The 17,683-nt window shown below is 37.8% G+C and overlaps 1 protein-coding gene and 1 pseudogene across 2 annotated transcripts; both read right to left on the minus strand.

Annotated features, from left to right (window-relative positions):
• Nucleotides 1-1,364: 1,364 nt before the first annotated feature.
• LOC113032121 (carcinoembryonic antigen-related cell adhesion molecule 5-like) lies at nt 1,365-6,311 on the minus strand (annotated as a pseudogene).
• LOC113032431 (carcinoembryonic antigen-related cell adhesion molecule 5-like) lies at nt 4,466-13,124 on the minus strand. Of its 2 annotated transcripts, none has more exons than XM_026185352.1 (10): nt 11,940-12,332; nt 11,171-11,497; nt 10,405-10,683; nt 9,373-9,639; nt 8,146-8,418; nt 7,735-7,992; nt 6,897-7,002; nt 6,515-6,546; nt 6,293-6,379; nt 4,466-4,495 (listed from the first exon to the last, which is right to left on the minus strand). In XM_026185352.1, the coding sequence occupies exons 1-9, from the start codon at nt 11,995-11,997 to the stop codon at nt 6,327-6,329; spliced, it is 1,653 nt and encodes a 550-aa protein (XP_026041137.1). In that variant the 5' UTR covers nt 11,998-12,332; the 3' UTR covers nt 4,466-4,495; nt 6,293-6,326. The 2 variants fall into 2 exon arrangements, with proteins under 2 accessions (XP_026041137.1, XP_026041138.1); XM_026185353.1 differs by lacking the exons at nt 4,466-4,495; nt 11,940-12,332 and adding exons at nt 6,182-6,211; nt 13,065-13,124.
• Nucleotides 13,125-17,683: the final 4,559 nt, after the last annotated feature.

A 17,683-nucleotide genomic window follows, 5' to 3' on the forward strand; every position in this document is an offset into this window, starting at 1 on the left:
AGCGAAGCCAACACTTCCTCAAGTCGTTTGATCATTGTAGTGTTTCTGAGTCTATAAGATTAATCCATTTAGATTAAACATTTTGACAGCTATGGGATGAATTTCATCTGTGTGGAGTTTGTGCACTGATGTTTGGTCCCCCCCTATGCCTGTGTGGATTCTTTCTGGCTTCCTCCCACAATCCAGACACATGCATGTTAAGATTAAATGGTGGTTTTTAATGGCGATTCACAGCCATAGCTGTAAATGTGAATGGTTGTCTGTCTCTGTATCTAGTAAGCTGTGACAAATTAGTGACATTTCCAGGGTGTACCTCCCCTCTTGCCTCATGATAGCTGGGATATTCTACAGGCAACTGACCCTCAACTGGATACGCAGAAGAAAACTGATAGATGAATGGATCCAACTGCAGGGAAATGTGGTACACAAATTGCTGGTTTGCATCTGCAGATTACAAATATTCTCCCAATAAGTTAAGGCTGCATTAACACGGTCTTTTGTTTTGTTGGCTTTTTGCCTGTTGGATAGTGATGTTAAAGATGGATAGAAAAGTAGGAAGAGAGAAAGATGGGAAAGACACACAGCAAAGGGATGTGGATTGAGCTTGAACCCAGGACACTGCTCTTCAGCCTCCAGCAGCATGCGGCCTCACGTGGCACCACTGACCTGAAATGGTGCTCAATTTGGTGGCCTTAATACAGGCTGGAAAAAACTTCATACTTGTATTGCTTTTTTTTTGTTTTTTGTTTTTGCCTATTTTCACAAGTAAAGTTAGGTGTATTTATCCCTCTGTAGTAAGCTGTGACAGAAGCAATCATACAAAAGGCACTCTTTTTAAAAGCTTTATTGGGAATGCATTTACATACAGATACATGCTGTGTCTTATAATAAAGACAAGGTGTAAAAATAAAACTCACATTCTTTAAACACCTTATAATTATTTTAATTACTTGGACCTTTTTGCACACTTAACACATGTATTAATTAATTTATTTATTCTTTTCTAAAATGTATTTACTAAGAACCCGAGTCCTTTTTTCTGTTCTTCGTTGTTTTCATTCCGAGGAGGAGAAGTTAAGAAGTCATTAAAAGGATGATTCAGTATTTATGTTGAAAACTACGTCTGCAGAAACATTCAGACTCACCTTTGTGGGAAATGAATACAAATCGTTCTGTACTGATTTCTTGTACAGCTCTGAATGGATCTGCTTCACACTCATTTTTGCCAAGGAGTCAGAACAGAGCTATGTTAGAGCTAATGATTCACTTATGATTGGCTATTAAGTGTTTCTATTGCAATGGAATAAGACAAGAATTTGAATGAGCTGAAGAGAAACCTTTTCAAATGTTGTATTTTTGTTGTCTACTCTGAAAACAAAAATACTATTGTTAAAATATGGTGAGCCTGCTTTGACTAAAAAGTCAATCCACTATTTAGATAAACCTTTGAAGTTACAATGTAAAACAAAATTATATTAACTTTTTTACTTTCATTATTCATTTTCCCATGCTGTCAAACTCACTACTGACATCATTACTCTGATCAAGTCATTTTGTTGGTTGTCTTCTACGAGACAATCAACCTCCGTGAGAGTCTAAGTGCTCTTCTTTCTTTCTGACTTTCATCCATGCGACCCGCCTCCTCCCCATCTCAGTCTCATCCTGGTCCCTCAGAGCCACATCAAAGGCTCCATCTTCATCTTCACCAAAACCAGCATCTATACCCTTTTAAATGTTTCTGCTATGATAAATCATTGGAGTCTAATCTACAAATAACTTAATTACCTTCTGTGTTCAGTTTTTCCAAACCATGTCTGATTATTGAAATAGAGATGGTTAAAAAAAGAAAAAAGCCCCAAAGCTCAGACTCACAAACACACAGATGTGAGTGGGCTCAGGGTGCGACACTCGCTCTGTTTCATTCTTTAATCTAACAGGATGTGATTACAGTAAGTTGTTTGTTTCCCATTGCAGTGCAATGAATACTTTGCTTTACTTTGCATACTTTGTATCTTGTGTTTTGTTGAATAATTTTTTACAGTCTATGAGGCTTATGGGCTCAGATTTTAGGATGAGCTTCAATATAACCTTTAGAGCCATAGTTTCTGCTGAAACAGGTGGAATTTGTACAGAGTCCGATAATAACTGGCAGGTGTGCTGTACTGTTGCCATAAACTCACACTGGATGAAAAGATTCACTGGCTGGCTGATTTCATAACTGACACATTGCACCTGAATGGTTCCTGATCATAACAGGTCACACTGATGATAGTGAGAGTGGAGCCTCCATCAGTGAGCTGAACTCTGGCACCTTCTGTAACCTCAGAGCTGTCATTCAGTCAGAGGGAAGAGAGGAAGGATCCAGAGGAGGAGCAGGACAGAGTGACAGAACTGCTGAACTCCAGCAAAACTTTGTGGTTTGAAATCACCGACACATCTGCGACTGCAGCCGAGGGTGGAAAAAGGAATAAAAATGGGTTGTAGGACGAATATTGTAACAATTTATCTTACTAAAAACTTACTCTGAACTGAAGCTTGAGATGGTTGATTTCACTGAGTTTCATCATTCAAGGCCTGACTGATGTAACATGCATGAGTCTGAGCTGTGGTCCAGTATGGGTGAGCTTAACACCATTCAAAAACCAGTAAAACAGGGCAGAAGGTCTGGAGATGGCCCAGCATGTCAGCCTGATGTTCAATCCTTCCTCGTAGTATTCTCCTGATGGAGATGTCCTCAGAATTATATTTTCTGGCGACCTGGTAAAAAGCGGTAAGCGGTACAGAATTATCAACTTTTACGTGAAGAACTGCATAAATGAACTAAATACAGTTATTTATTTATTCACTATGAACCACATGATGCAAAAAATTTAACAGTAGTTCACACAAGAAAGCAAGAAAGATAATGTTTTGTAGTAATTATAATTCAAGCTGAAGAAATTTAAAAAGCTATATAATAGACACGATAACTCACAGCTGATGGAGAGCTTCACCAGATTGCTGATGTCATTACTGAAATTATTAAACACATAACACATGAATGGCCCCTGGTCATAGCGGGTGATGTTGATTATAGTGAGAGTGGCGTCTTCATCAGTGAACTGAACTCTTGCATTGGCTGTGACCTCAGAGCTGCTGTTCAGCCAGAAGAAGGAGGAGCAGGAGCGGGACAGCCTGATGCAGCTGTTGAACTCTGACAGATCTGTGGTGTTAGCAGTCAGCACCACACTGGAGATTTCAGCTATAAGAAAAGAAAATGAAACGATGTTAGGTGTTACTGATTATTTATCAAACAAAACCATTTGTGTTAATAACATTTGATTAAATATGTCAGTACAGTTATAGTTTCAGCTTGAAGTGTGATTCCTCTGACTTCTGCTGTTTAAGGCCTGACAGATGTAGTTTCCTCTGTGACTCTTCTGAACGTTCAGCAGCCTGAGCTTTGATCCAGCATCAGAGAGCAGGCCTCTATTCAGAAACCACTTAATTTCAGGAACAGGACCTGAGTCAACTGAACAGATGAGGTTCATGTCAGATCCTTCGTCGTAATATTCTTGGTATGGACACTGGGTCAGATGAATGTTTTCTGGTCCATCTGCAGCGAGAAACATAAAAAAGATATTGTCATTAATAAAATATGAGGCAAAAACTGAAAATAATAACAAGATTAATAAAATTACAGGCTTCAATCAATCAATCAATCAATCAATCTTTATTTATAAAGCACTTTTCATACAAAAAAAAAATGTAGCACAAAGTGCTTTACATGGTTAAAAGCAGCCCACCCCACCCCACCCTCCAACTCACTCCCCACACTCTCATTAACATAAACAATGTGAATACACACATATCCCCCCCCCCCCCCCCCCCCCCCCCCCCCACACACACACACACGCACACTTAAAGAGTAAAATTGGGTTGGGTACGCATGTGCCAAGTGAGGAAACACTATAACAGGGAGCCGTCTGCACCGGGAGCCGGTCACAGACCGCAGCCTCTGGGCTGGGCACACAGCAGGAGGGAGGCAAAGGAGCCCCCCCAACCAGGCTGAGAGGACCCCCAGAGCCCCAGCAGCCACGGTCGATCACAGCCCCGGTGCAGAGAGCGCCCTCCTAGGAAACACTGGAGATATGACACAATAGGATATGTACAGGGTAAAATGATAAAACAAATAAGAACGGGATACAATATAAATATAAATAGAGTAAGAAGATTAAAAAATTAATAAGAATAAAATCAATAAATATTAGGTAAAGCCTAAATTAATAATAGAATAACAGGATAGAATAAATAAGCATAAAATAAATAAACGCTAAGTAAAAGCTAAATTAAAAAGGTGGGTCTTGAGCCTGTTCCGGCAGGCTGTTCCACAGACGAGGACCATACCACTGAAAAGCTGCCTCTCCGTGAGTATGTGTCCTGACTTTAGGGACAATCAAAAGGCCAGTACCAGAGGACTTCAGGGTCCGCGAGGGTTCGTATGGTAAAAGCAGATCTGAGAGATAAGAAGGCCCAAGACCATTAAGACATTTAAAAACCAATAAAAGAACTTTAAAATCGATCCTGAAACACACGGGGAGCCAGTGCACCGATTCTAAAACTGGTGTAATGTGGGCCCGCCCTCTGGTCTTCGTCAGCACACGAGCTGCCGAGTTTTGTAAAAGTTGTAAAGTTGAAATATTCTTTTTAGGAAGACCAGAGAGCAGGGCATTACAGTAATCAATGCAACTGGTAATAAAAGCATGCATCAGCATCTCCGTGTTGGCCCGAGAGAGAATAGGGCGGACTCTGGCTATATTTTTTAGATGATAAAATCCAATTTTGGTTACATGTTTAATATGTGGGATAAAACCGAGCTCAGAGTCAAAAATAACACCCAGGTTTTTCACTTGTAGCGAAGGACATAGTGAAAATGCCTCTAATTTAGACAAGAGTTTCTCTCTCTGAGCCTCAGGACCGACGATTAAAACTTCAGTTTTGTCCTGGTTAAGCTGTAAAAAGTTTTCTGACATCCAAGATCTTATATCTAAAATACAGTTAAAAAGGGCATCCATTGGTCTGGTGTCATCAGGAGACACGGAGATGTACAGCTGAATGTCATCAGCGTAACTGTGAAAGTTCACTCCATGCCTCCTGATGACACCGCCGAGAGGGAGCATATACAAATTAAAAAGTACAGGGCCTAGAACCGACCCTTGAGGCAACATCCAATTCTGACTTTTTTTTTGTGACGGCACTTTCACTAAGCGGTTTACAGTTTGAAGAAACTACTGTAGAACCTCAGGGGCAATTAAATATTATGATCAGTAAAATACAGCTTTACCGCTTTCCCCAATGTCTTTACTCATCATCCTGCCCTCAAAACCACAGAAAATCCACATGTGGGTATGCAGCATATAAAACAAAAAGTGTAAGTTTCTGGTTTTATAAGGTCTCAATGATTAAATAAAGGTATTAAATATTAAATATTAAAGGTATTAAATAAAGGTTACATGGGTACAGCCATTCCCAAAGAACTGCTGCCCACTTAAACCAGAAAATCCTGTGGGGCCCATCTTCACTCTAATTAAAGTACAAACAAAAAAGTGGTGTATTTCATTGACTTTTTTAATCAAAACACATAAACAATACAGGCTTATGGCTAAAAATTGCTAATGCTACTGATTTACATGCAAAGCAACAGCGACACAAAGAGGAGTAATTTTAGGTCAGAGTAATGAGTAAAACTAACAAACTCCTGTTATCAGTTTTAATTGAAGCTTTTATAAATTTCTGCTTTAAATAAATTTAAATAGATATGCACCTGTAAGCACTATAATTTCAAACTAGATTTTCTGTTATCACTGCAGAACACCTGCAGTCCTGACAAGATGCCTCGGTCCACACGTTGGACATCACTTTGTATTCAGATTTTAACATTAACGTGCAAATTCATGTAATTATAGTACCACATTTGGTAACTGATACGCAATAAGTTTATATAAAAACAAGAGACACAACTGTGATGTGTTGGTTGTTTTAAATATATTTAAAATAAAGTAGCAAATATTAGAAGATTTATTACAGAGAAAGTATTAATATTTATTTTACACGGAGAGTAATAATCTATTAGTTAAAACATCTTAACATAGCTTGTTTAACATTATATGATATCAAAACAACATAAATTATAACGTTAATTCTCTGCAGCAGGTGAATTTCTTCTGAAAATCTACAGAAATGGGAAAATATTCTTGTTAATTATCAAAATTGTTCCTTCTTAAATAACAGTGATAATAAATGTTAAACTTACCTTGAAAAGGGAAGGTCATCACTGAGTTTATATTTTATATTTTCTTGTCATATATGGAAATGTTCTCATACATATTTTCATCTTGTTCTACGAAAGCAAAGATTTGTAACAGTGGATGTAGATATCTATTAAAACAATAATTTTGATTCTCTAATTTCCTTATTTTGCTATAGCAGACATGGAAGATGACTTTAGATTTCAAAAAGAAAAAAAATACCATACCTGTGTTTTGTTTCTGAGGATTTTTGTTGAATCTAAATATTTGAAATGAAGCATTATTAAAATGTGATCATGCAATTAAATGCAATACAAAACGGCAACACTAAGGTTTATTTGAATTTAACAAGGAATCCACAAATTAATTATGAAAAGTGTTTATTCTGCATAATTAACATAAACAAGAACTGAAAAGAATTAATTCTTCTTTGTGATTACTCTGAGACCAGCAGAAGATGAACGTCAGCAAGTGACTGTTTGCAGAATATGAACCATTTGTTGAATCGTACCACTGAATACTAGACATATTTCAAAGATTACAATAATTATGTATATTCAAAAAGGAAAATGTTTTCCTGGTGATTTTTCAAATACATTCTCAACTTACTTTTTCTTATAAATGTAGTACCCTCCACCAACAGCTGCAGCGACGATGACACAACATGCGATTACTATTCCAGCGATGCAACCAGCAGCACATCCTGATGATTTCTCTGGAAAAATATTGGTAAAGATAATGAATACTTTTTTATACAAAATTGTCTTATCATCCCAAAACCATCCAATAGCTTCTTTCTTTATTTGATTTTTATAATTTTAGAACGATCAGAGTACTTTTGATTGGTGCTCTTGTTGCATCGAAAGTACTTGTGTTTGGAAAAGTGGTGGATGCACTATGTGGTTTCAGTTAACAATTTGCTGACAATTGATTAATGTCTTGCTAAAGGTAGTTTGGCGTTAGAAGCAACTGTTATGTTATCTGAAGATGAACCTCCAAAATTTATTGATAGATACGATGGCCCCTAGAGACAAAGCATGTACAAATTTAAAAAAACAAAACGTAGAAACTGAAAAGCGCAAACTCCAAAACAGAACAGATGTGCACCAGGACGCTAGGGGGAGTGTTGAGGTTGATTTGCAAAATAAACGGCAAGTTTGTTGCAAACACATGGAGTTGGATACAACCACACTCATGTATTCAAATAGTTTTTACATTTTAAATTGACCTGTAACTACAACACACCTAATCCGGTCATTGGTACTTCCTGGCTTTTTTAGCCACTAGGTAACAAAAGCTCAACCCCGCCCGTAGCGTCCTGGAGCACTTCCGTTGTGTTTGTATGTGCTTTGTCTCTAGGGGCCACCGTAGATAGAAAACTAGAGCAAATGTACCACCTGTTAAACTTTCAATAGTACCATCAAAGAGTATGTACACACACAGATACCTGTTACAGTCAGTCCATGCACCACTGATGATGATGTTCTCTCAGTTATATTATTCCAGGCTTGACAGGTGTAGTTTCCACTGTCAGAAAGTTCAACCTCTTCTTTAATGTACTCAGCTGAATTGGTGAGTTTCTCTGTCCCATTGAACAACCAGGTGAATCTGGCAGTTGGTGTGGATTCAGCAGAGCAGGTCAATTTTAAGGTGCCTTTGATATTTACCTTATTTGGACCTTTGATTTGAACATTTTCTGGTCCATCTGAAAAACAGGTAAAAAAAAATCAATGTGTTCATTACTTTTAAATTTCTGCATCACTAGACTACATATCATATTAGTTGTACCATTCAAACTTTGAAATTATTTTACTGTATGCATGAACAAGAAGTGTAGACTGACCAGGATGTTACTTACAATTAACAGTCATGATGTATTTAGCTCCATCACTGCTGATGGGGTTGCTGATTTGACAGAAATATTCTCCACTGTCTTTCCTACTCACAGTGTCAAAGGTCAACACTCTGTTATTGTCAGAAAGGGTCATGTTGTCAGTCAGGGTCAGATCTGAGCCATCCTTCATCCAGTTCCTTTTAAAGACTGAGCCAAAAGCCTCACAGGTTAAACTGACAGAGGTTCCCTCAACTGGCAGGTTTGTTGATGGTTTGACAGAAGCACCTGATATTTTCTCTGTTTGCCAAAAAATAATTGATTTAGAAAATAAATAATATCATAATAAGAACAAAAGCAAAAAATCAGTGATGGTGAAATAAAAGAGAACAACTAGAAAATCTATAAAAAGAGATTAAAAACACCAAACAAAACCACAGAGATGAGGAGAACTCTTGAGATATGGTATGGTAATTCTCTGTAGAATAATTTACAGGATAATGATTAATACTAAATTGAAGTTATATTATCTACAACTAAAAATATTTATAATTGTTTGACATTTTCAAACAACTTCACCTTAAAGGTCAAGACGTATAATATTAAATTTAAATGTGCCGGACACTTTTAAATTGCCTATTTATCTCCAATACCAATTTAATACTAATTGATATGAATTTGTGGAAACACTGAACAAGACTCTAATATCAGGCAGACACTTTTTATTACCCTATTTACATATAACTGATGTTTTGTGAGCAAATGAAGAGGACATTGACAAAGACAGACAACTTTTTTATGACTTTTTGTGGTAGCCAAGGATGCTACTTCTATAAGAAGGTTTATGCAGGTATGGAATTGGATGCAGGGGTGATAAGATTATAACATGATTACAGAAAAGCTCATGTCCTCTAACATTGACCCGGTAGCTTGAGGGTCCTGCACGGTATCAATGCTGTTTCTAGGTCTACGATCGTCTGGACAGAGAAGATTTTCCTGTTTTTCCTAAAGAGCATGTTGTTGTAAATTTTTTGCTCTGACTGATCCTCTTTTTTCTATCAACCCCTTTTGTTTTCTGCGTGAGAAAATATGTCAAAAGCCTGCAGTATATGAGGAAACCATTTTATTTGAAAATTGTTTTTCTGTATTGTTTATCTCCACAAATATTTTATATGTGTGAAATTATTATCTGAATATAGCTATAGTCAAAAATATATGCATGAATCACACAATTTAACAATAAATCAAACCTACCCAGCACAGTGATGGCTGAAGGCTCAGATGTTTGAGATCTCAGAGTTTTGTTGTTAGAGGCCTGACAGCTGTAGTTTCCACTGTTACTCATGTTAACATTCATCAGTCTGAGCTCTGATCCAGTATCAAGCAGCTGATCTCCATTCAGAAACCACTTAAACTGGGCAGGAGGTCTGGATCCAACTGAGCAGGTGAGGCTGATGTCTGACCCCACAGCAAAGTATCCTTGTGATGGAGATAAGATCAAATTGATATTTTCTGGGCCATCTAAATGTAGAGGGGACATAGAAAACTTAATGTTTACTGTATGAAACATTTAAAAGAGAGAGAAGTTTACTTACACAATTTATCAATGAGCTGTCGTAGTATAAGACAAAGAGGAGCTTTTTCAACAGCGTGTCTAAGATTTTTCACATGATAAAGAAATGAAACGTATGGAAACGTACATTAAAGACTCTGTCGGCTTGACTCTGGGCTTAAAATGTACGAGGTAATGTGTAAAATTACAGAAATCTGTCATTTAATTACTTTGGGGTATTGTGAATGCCCTTGAAGGAGTTCTTTATCAAAATAAAAAGGTGTAAAACCTAAAAAGAATAACAATTAATAGTCCAAAATTTCTGTCCTCTTTCACCTTTTCCAAAACCATCCAATGGGCCAGATGGGAATCTTTGTCAGGCTGATTCTGGCCCACAGGCTTTGTATGACAACCCTGGTATATACTAGAGATGGACCGATCCGATATTACGTATCGTATTGGTCCGATACCCAAATTTATGACATTGGTATCGGACATAAAAAAGTGGTATCGTGCCATCTCTAGTATATACCATTCAGTTTGGCTTATTGTGAAACTGTGACATTATTAGTCAGATCATTCCACATTATGTCACAATAAAAAAATCTACTTACTCTTTAATGTATGAAAACAAAACCATCTAAATGAAACTAACTGCACTGTAAATTAGGTATTTTAAACTGTAATTTAAATCCGCTAATAATTTCAAAAATTAACAAATCCCAGTAACTCACAGCTGATGGAGAGGTTTACTGGATCACTGGTAACAGTACTGACAGGATTGGACACACGACACCTGAATGGTCCCTGGTCAAAGCGGGTCACATTGATTATAGTCAGACTGGAGCCTCCATCAGTGAGCTGAACTCTGTCACTTGCTGTAACCTCAGAGCTGCCGTTCAACCAGAGGAAAGAGAGAGAGGATCCAGAGGCAGAGCAGGACAGAGAGACAGAAGCACTGAACTCAACCAAGTCTGTGCTGCTGGAAGTTACCAACACATTGGAGACTTTCTCTGTGAAAGAAACAAGAATAAAATAGTTGTATTTTTTGGCATCAACAATAGAAAATAAACATTAAAATTACAAAAAATCCGATTGCAGCTAAACCTAAAATAGAAACAATATATTTACAATTAAACCTTAAAAGAAGTACTGTACCAACCAAAACCTTCAAATACTTGAATTCACATAACTGACAATATCAATTCCCTTTAAGTGACTATTCTGAACAGAATAAATTAGATTAATTGAGTTCTCAGTTCATTCTTTATAGTACGGGGGTCAATACTACCTTATAAAATAAATAAGCCATACAGTTTCTTACAGCCGCTCTTTAATATCACAGTCTTAAGAATAAGACGAATTATTGCAAGAATGCATTACTGCAGTGAGTAGAGATGTAACAAACATGTACAAATCATTACAGGTATTTTTACATGTTCAATATATTGTAAACTTGCTTAAATATTGCAAAAACAGTTAAGCTGTTGAACTGCTCACCGTATATCACCAGAGTAGTACGTCCATTCAGAAGTGTTCCATCGTGTACAGCGTTAACACCGTATTCTCCAGTGTCATCCAGAGTGAGACTCCTGAGCTCCAAAGACGCAGTAGATGGGAAGAAGGTGATCCTGCCTTCATACTCAGGTCCAATAATGTTTTCTGCGTTAATTATGAATATTATTATAGGTGTAGATACATTAAAACTCCAGTTCACAGATGAAAACGGTTTCTCTGATGGAGACAGTGTTGTAGTGAACATCACTGTTTCTCCTACAGCTGCATTCAGACGATCATCAGGCAACACACCAACTCCTTCAGTGAAACCTGCGGGAGAAGAATAAAAAAGTGCTGTTGTTACTCAAACATATGAAACAGTTGATGAATATATAAAGATTTGCATGAAATATAGCAGGTCTGAAGAGTTTGAGTTATCTTCATTAAAGTCTAATGTCAGCTTTTCCAGATAATACTGCACAAAACTAAGCATTACTAGAGAAGCTCTGAGAGAATTATAAGGATCATGGCACTGCTCGCCTACTCTCATTTAAAACACTTTTGTACAAACCTGCTTCTTCTCTGATCCATGTAATCTGAGTAGGAATTTTTTTTCTGTTTATAATATTAAGGTCACATATGATTAAACATAAACTAGAAATGTATTCAACAGATGTCTCATAAAGTGAAAAACAAACAATAAACAAAGTAAAACTTTAAAGTCAGTGTGAGCAGACAGTTTTTTCTGCCACATCAAGCAGTGAGAGCTCACCTGAGATGGACCCAAAAATGAAGAAGTATATCACAAGTACATCAGAAAATGTTTCCATTTCCAAAGCAGTCCTTCACTCTTTGCCTTTTCCTTTGCTAATACCGGTACATGAATGTTCATTCAGTATATGGTGTCATAAGGAAGTCATGTTGTTATTCTGAAAGGTTAAACTTCATGAACTTGTTAATCATTAACAAACCTTTCTACTAAATGTTTGCGTCAGATTCTGTTCAGTCACATTAAGCTTTCCTTCTGTACTGTAACAGCTAGTTACAGAATTCAACATGATTTATTGTCAGAGAGAAATTAATTGATCTATTTTGGCAATTAGGCTCCAATGACCCATCACAGCAGTGATAGAACACAAGACAGGAACCCAGAGTCTAGATGTTGGTCGTGAAGATCAACCAATATCACACCAAAACGGGTAACAGACACGCTGGTCCACCTTGTCCATTTCATGCTTTGCCTCTTAAAAGGCAATACTGGGATGTGAAGTTGGAGATGTTTTGTGTGGGTGTGTGTGGAATTGTTGTCATAGTGATCCAACAAAACCATCGGGCAACACACCAGCTCCTTTAATTAAGCATATAGGAGACATTTTTGTTTGACTAAATTAAATTAAAACATTGCATTTGAAAATGGAAAATAATTAGCTGTAATGTTTTTATTCAAGTGTTTAATTGGAAGTTCACCTGCAAAAACTATATATAAATTTAGAGAAATATATCTCAAGTACTCAGAAGCTTTTGGAGGAGCTATGATGAAGGATCAAAGGAGTGTCCTTTGCAGAAATGCTTTCATTCAGTGTCTAAAAGAGGAATGATATTGTTACGCCCCACTTAAAAACAAAGTGTTGTCTGGGATGGGGAGTAACAAAGTGAAAAAGATAAACTGCCGCAAAGTACATTTATTACACAAAACAATTAAAATAAAACTGAACACAGGGAAGCTCTTTTCTTCAGGGTCTCCAAGGCCAAAACAACAAACAAAGCACCAACTTTCTAACTAAAAAACAACCCAAGAACTCTCTACCCAAGAACAACAATACAATGGCTGAGCTCCCTGTCCAGCCAAACAACAGGAGAAAACGATTGCAACAAAAGAGCTTGAGCTGCAACACACCTCAGCTGTGGCTCATGAGGCAGACCTGGATCACAGGAGAGGGAGAAAAGGCTCTCTCACATAGGGATAGCCACCAGAGGTCAGCGAATGTAACAGATACACATCTGTAATATATAAACCATGGTGTGAGGAAGACTTAAAACTTCTGTTTCCGTCTGTTTTAGTCTTTTAGGATGATCAAAAAATTAAAGCATTTTTGTACAACTTCATAAAGATAGCTATAACTTTTGAAAGAAGACTCAGACACACATATTTATGGCTTTATCTTATAGAAGTCAACATTCCCGTGCTGGGCAAACAGGTTTTAAAAAATTCCTGTCCTCCATTATTTGTCTGTGTGTAAATGTAGCTCTAAACATAAAGAGATGTGATAAAACAAAACTAGTTGAATTAAAAGAAAACAGTTTATGGTGAAGCTGTTCCAATGATCACATTTAATTGAGCTTTAAATCAGAAGCACAGATGTATCATTTAAATGATTTTTGCCTTAACTTCTGTCTCCTCACTGATGAAGAATAAAGCAGAGAAGTAAAATCTATTAAAGTGACACAAGAAAATTTGTGTATTTAAAATTCATTGCGACAACAAGGAGATGTAGATAAAGGGTTACAAAAGAAGAAAAGAAACATAAACAGAAAGGAAAACTTAAAAAACAAAATAAACCCAAAACAAACAACTTGTGATTTCAACATTCAAGAATCAGTGTTCAAAGACTGAAAGATAGGAGCATTAAGGATTACTAGAGAAACGAATGAAAACACGTCTCTCTTTATCTCATTTAATGTATACCATCAGTACATAAACCTACTACGTAAGACACTGATCCATGTTATCTGATCTTATCTGAGTATTCCTGTGTAGAATATTCAGGTTTCGAATAATTATACATGAACTAGAAGTATTCAGCAGATATCTCATGAAAACAGTGATATAAATATTAGCCAAACAAATGAGTTTAAGGACATATTGAAAGGAAAATGAGGAAGTAAAACTTTAAAGTCAGTGTGAACAGGCAGAGTTTTTTTCTGCAACATCAAGCAGTAAATTAATCAGAATGTTTTTTTTGTATGTAATTTCTATAGTATTTTTTTCTCTCTTATTTCTTTTCTAAATGTACTTGTATATTGTTCACATGTTGAAATAAATTACCAATCAATCAATCAATCAATCAGTGAGAGCTCACCTGAGACGGCACCGAGAATGATGAAGTATATCAGAAATGTTTCCATTTCTAAAGTGGTGTCTTTCACTCTGACTTTTCCTTTACTGATACCAGTACATGAAAGCTAATTTCAATATATGGTGTCATAAGGAAGTAAATGTGTTATTTTTTTTTCTTTTTTCTTTTTTTTGTGTCCCGTTTGGATCTTTAGCCATCAGAATTGTTGTCTTAAGGCCAAGAAAGACGCCAAGCGGATTTATTTTACCAAGTGTATCATCATGGCCTTGCCATATTGGTCCATTTGATTGACCATTATTATAATTATGAATTTATTTTATTTTCAGTTGCTACAAATGGGACAGACATGACTGGGGGACAGGACGGGGAGAAAGAATGAAAGAAAGAGAAGGAGAGAAAGAAAACCAAAGGGGAGAAGAGACGGTGAGAAGGAGGGGGGGGGGGGGGGGGGAAGAAAGAAAACAAACAAAAAAAACAAACAAACAAACAAAACACCTGGATCGCCTGTATGGAGAAAAAAAACAGAAGAGAAAGCAAACAACAAAGAGCAACATAATAAAAAAAAACAGCACCATCGCAATAAACTAGCTAGCAGTAGATATCAGTAGATACTAAATAATAAACGATATTGTGCAGCACGCAAGATCGACAGCGCACAATGTGCTTTGAGGCAGCAGCCAAGAAAGGTGTAGTCCGCCTCTGTGAACACCCGTGTGTACACCTGTGTGCATACCTGTGTGGATCAGCATGCTTGTATTCCAAAGGTTTCTCCATGTAACGATCTGCTAGGGAGTGTGGGGAGCCACAGCCCCGTCCTCCAGGGTATGAAGCAGGTATGGAGGAGATCCAGGCCCCAGATATCAGAGGCCCCAGAGTACAAGGACCCGAGGAGGACCACCAAAGGGGGGGAACCGTGCCACCCTCCTGGGAAGAGCTGAGTAGAGCCCCAAAGGAGAGGTCACCCCGCAGCTACGGAGCAGAGGCCAGAGGGGGTTGCAGTGGCGTGCCCGCGGGCTTTGCCGGCAGCCAGCTGTGCCAGAGAGGACCGAGCTTCAGGCCCAGAGGCCTGAGGGCATCCCACTAGGGCTGGGCAAAACGATTATTTTCCTAATCGATGAATCTAGCGATTAATTTTTCGATGCATCGATTAATCTAATGATTAATTTTTCAATCCGATTCTATTTCGATTTGATTCGATTATCGATTATTTCCATATTTTTTGACTTGTATAGCAATTTCACATTTACTAATTTATGTATATCAATGAAAAACACAAATTTCTTCATTTGAAGACCTTTTAATAAAAAAAATTGCAAAATAAAGTTGTAGAGGTCATACAATCAATAGCATTTAACAAGAAATGAAATGTGCAAACATATAAAATTAAGGAAAAGTTAACAAAACATTTCAAATAAATAGCAACAATGGTGTCTTTAAACAAACAAAACGTAACATTCACTTTGCTTTCTCCCAAAAAGTGCTCTTCATTCACAAAACAAAATCCACAATAACATCGTAGTACAATCTTCTGTTTTTAACAAAAAATTAAATGTTGTGCAGAACAAATATGAACAAAGGAAATCATAGCAAAAAATTAAAAAAAATATAAACAGCAGCAATGGCATCTTTGAACAAATACAACGTAACATTCACTTTGCTTTCTGCAAAAAAAGTGCTCTTTGTTAACAAAATATCCATTTTGCTGCCTTCTCTCCTATTTGTGTGTGTGTGTGTGTGTGTGTTCAATCATGTTCATCACATGAAGTAGTTATGCATTGGAGTGGAGAAATGTTAGCATTTCTACATGCTCAGCAGTCAGGCTTGCCCTTTTTTTGGTGACAATGTTTCCAGCAACTGAAAAAAGCCTTTCAGATGGTGTTGATGTGGCAGGTACAGCCAAATATGATTTGGCTAAATTAGCCAGTGTGGGGAATCTTGTTGCATTATTCTTCCACCATGTAAGGGGGTCATTGTCCCTTGGAATAGGGGCTTCCCCAAAATACAGCAGTGCTTCTTTCCTCACCGCCTCATTTTCTCCATCCCCACCTTGGTCAGTGTTTTCATTACAATCTTCCTCCTCAGAATCTGTACCCAACAAAGTGTCCAACACAGACCTCTTCTTTGTTGGGGGACTTGCTGAGGCTTCCTGTCCCACATGTTCCTGCTGTAACTGTGATCTCTGCTCCCTTTTGAGATCAAGTGCCTCCCTCTGTACTGTTACTTGCAGTTTCAGAGCATCTTCTGGAGAAAGGAATTTCAGTTTACGAAAACGTGGATCAAGGGCAGCAGCAATGAGTGACACATTTTTTCCATCTGCTTGAAATGCAGATACCTCTGGCTGCCACCTATACAAGATTTCCTCTTCTGCACAGTTCTGGAAAGAGTTCACTGCAGCAGAATCAAATGATTTGTTTTTGGTGGATTTCAGGAGACCTTTCAGCAGGGGGGGAAGAACAGAGACTGTGACATAAGACTGTCCACTAAGAACATTAGTGGCTTGCTCATAAGGCTTGAGCACCTCCTTCAATTCATCCAGAAGAATCCACTGATCACTTTTCAGATCTAGGTACTGTTTCCCACGCTGTGTGACTTTTGGATCTGAAAGCGTCGCAACCACTGGCCATCTCTGTTCCAACAGACGTTCAATCATGTAGTATGAACTGTTCCATCTGACAGCAACATCCTGGATTAGTTTATGCTCAGCTGTACCCATCTGCTTTTGCTTCTGCTTAAGTTTGGTGCAAGCTGGCTCACTTTTCCTGATGTGCTTTACAAGGCCCCGTGCAGCTGATAGTGCCTTATCAATCTTGGGGTCTTTCAGTGCATGGTTTACAACCAGTTGCAGTGTATGCCCGGCACACCGATAGGACACTACTCCAAACTTCTCTTTCAGGATGTGGAGAGCTGCAACTATGTTACTTGCATTATCATGCACAACGGCAAGGACATTATGCAAGGAAATGTGGAATTTCTCTGCCACCTTCTCCACCCAGGAGGCAAGGTTTTCTGCAGTGTGGCGCTCTTCAACTGGCAGTGTTGCTAAATTGAAGGAGAGAAGATCCCAATTGTCATTAATGAAATGACAAGTTACCCCTAAGTAGGACTCTGTGACCAGACTTGTCCAAGCATCAGTGGTAAGGGAGATTTTGGATGTGGCCTTTTTTAGTTCATTCCTTAGTTTCTCAACTGAAGTTTCATACTTTCTCTCCATCATGCTTGTAAAATGACGCCTAGACGGCAGAGTGTATCCCGGTTGGAAAGTGGTCAGCATTTCTTTGAATCCCTCACCCTCAACCACAGCAAGTGGTCTCATGTCTTTTAAAATCATAGTTAAGACGCTCTCGGTAAGTACAGCCGCCTCCTGGGGGGTGCATGGTGTACTTCTTCTCTGACAGTAGTCCTCCAGACTTTTCTGTTTGTTCCTGAAATCATAAATCAC

This window comes from Astatotilapia calliptera, chromosome 11, assembly GCF_900246225.1.
Source record: "Astatotilapia calliptera chromosome 11, fAstCal1.2, whole genome shotgun sequence".
NCBI lineage: Eukaryota > Metazoa > Chordata > Actinopteri > Cichliformes > Cichlidae > Astatotilapia > Astatotilapia calliptera.

What these genes read in the sequence shown, in the direction of transcription:
- LOC113032431 (XM_026185352.1), bottom strand. Translation starts at nt 11,997, where the DNA reads ATGGAAACATTTTCTGATGTACTTGTGATATACTTCTTCATTTTTGGG. An exon ending in TACTACATTTATAAGAAAAA is followed by an intron (nt 6,547 to 6,896) that starts GTAAGTTGAGAA and finishes TCAAATATTTAG; the next exon opens with ATTCAACAAAAATCCTCAGA. An exon ending in TCCTCAGAAACAAAACACAG is followed by an intron (nt 6,380 to 6,514) that starts GTATGGTATTTT and finishes TTGCTTTCGTAG; the next exon opens with AACAAGATGAAAATATGTAT.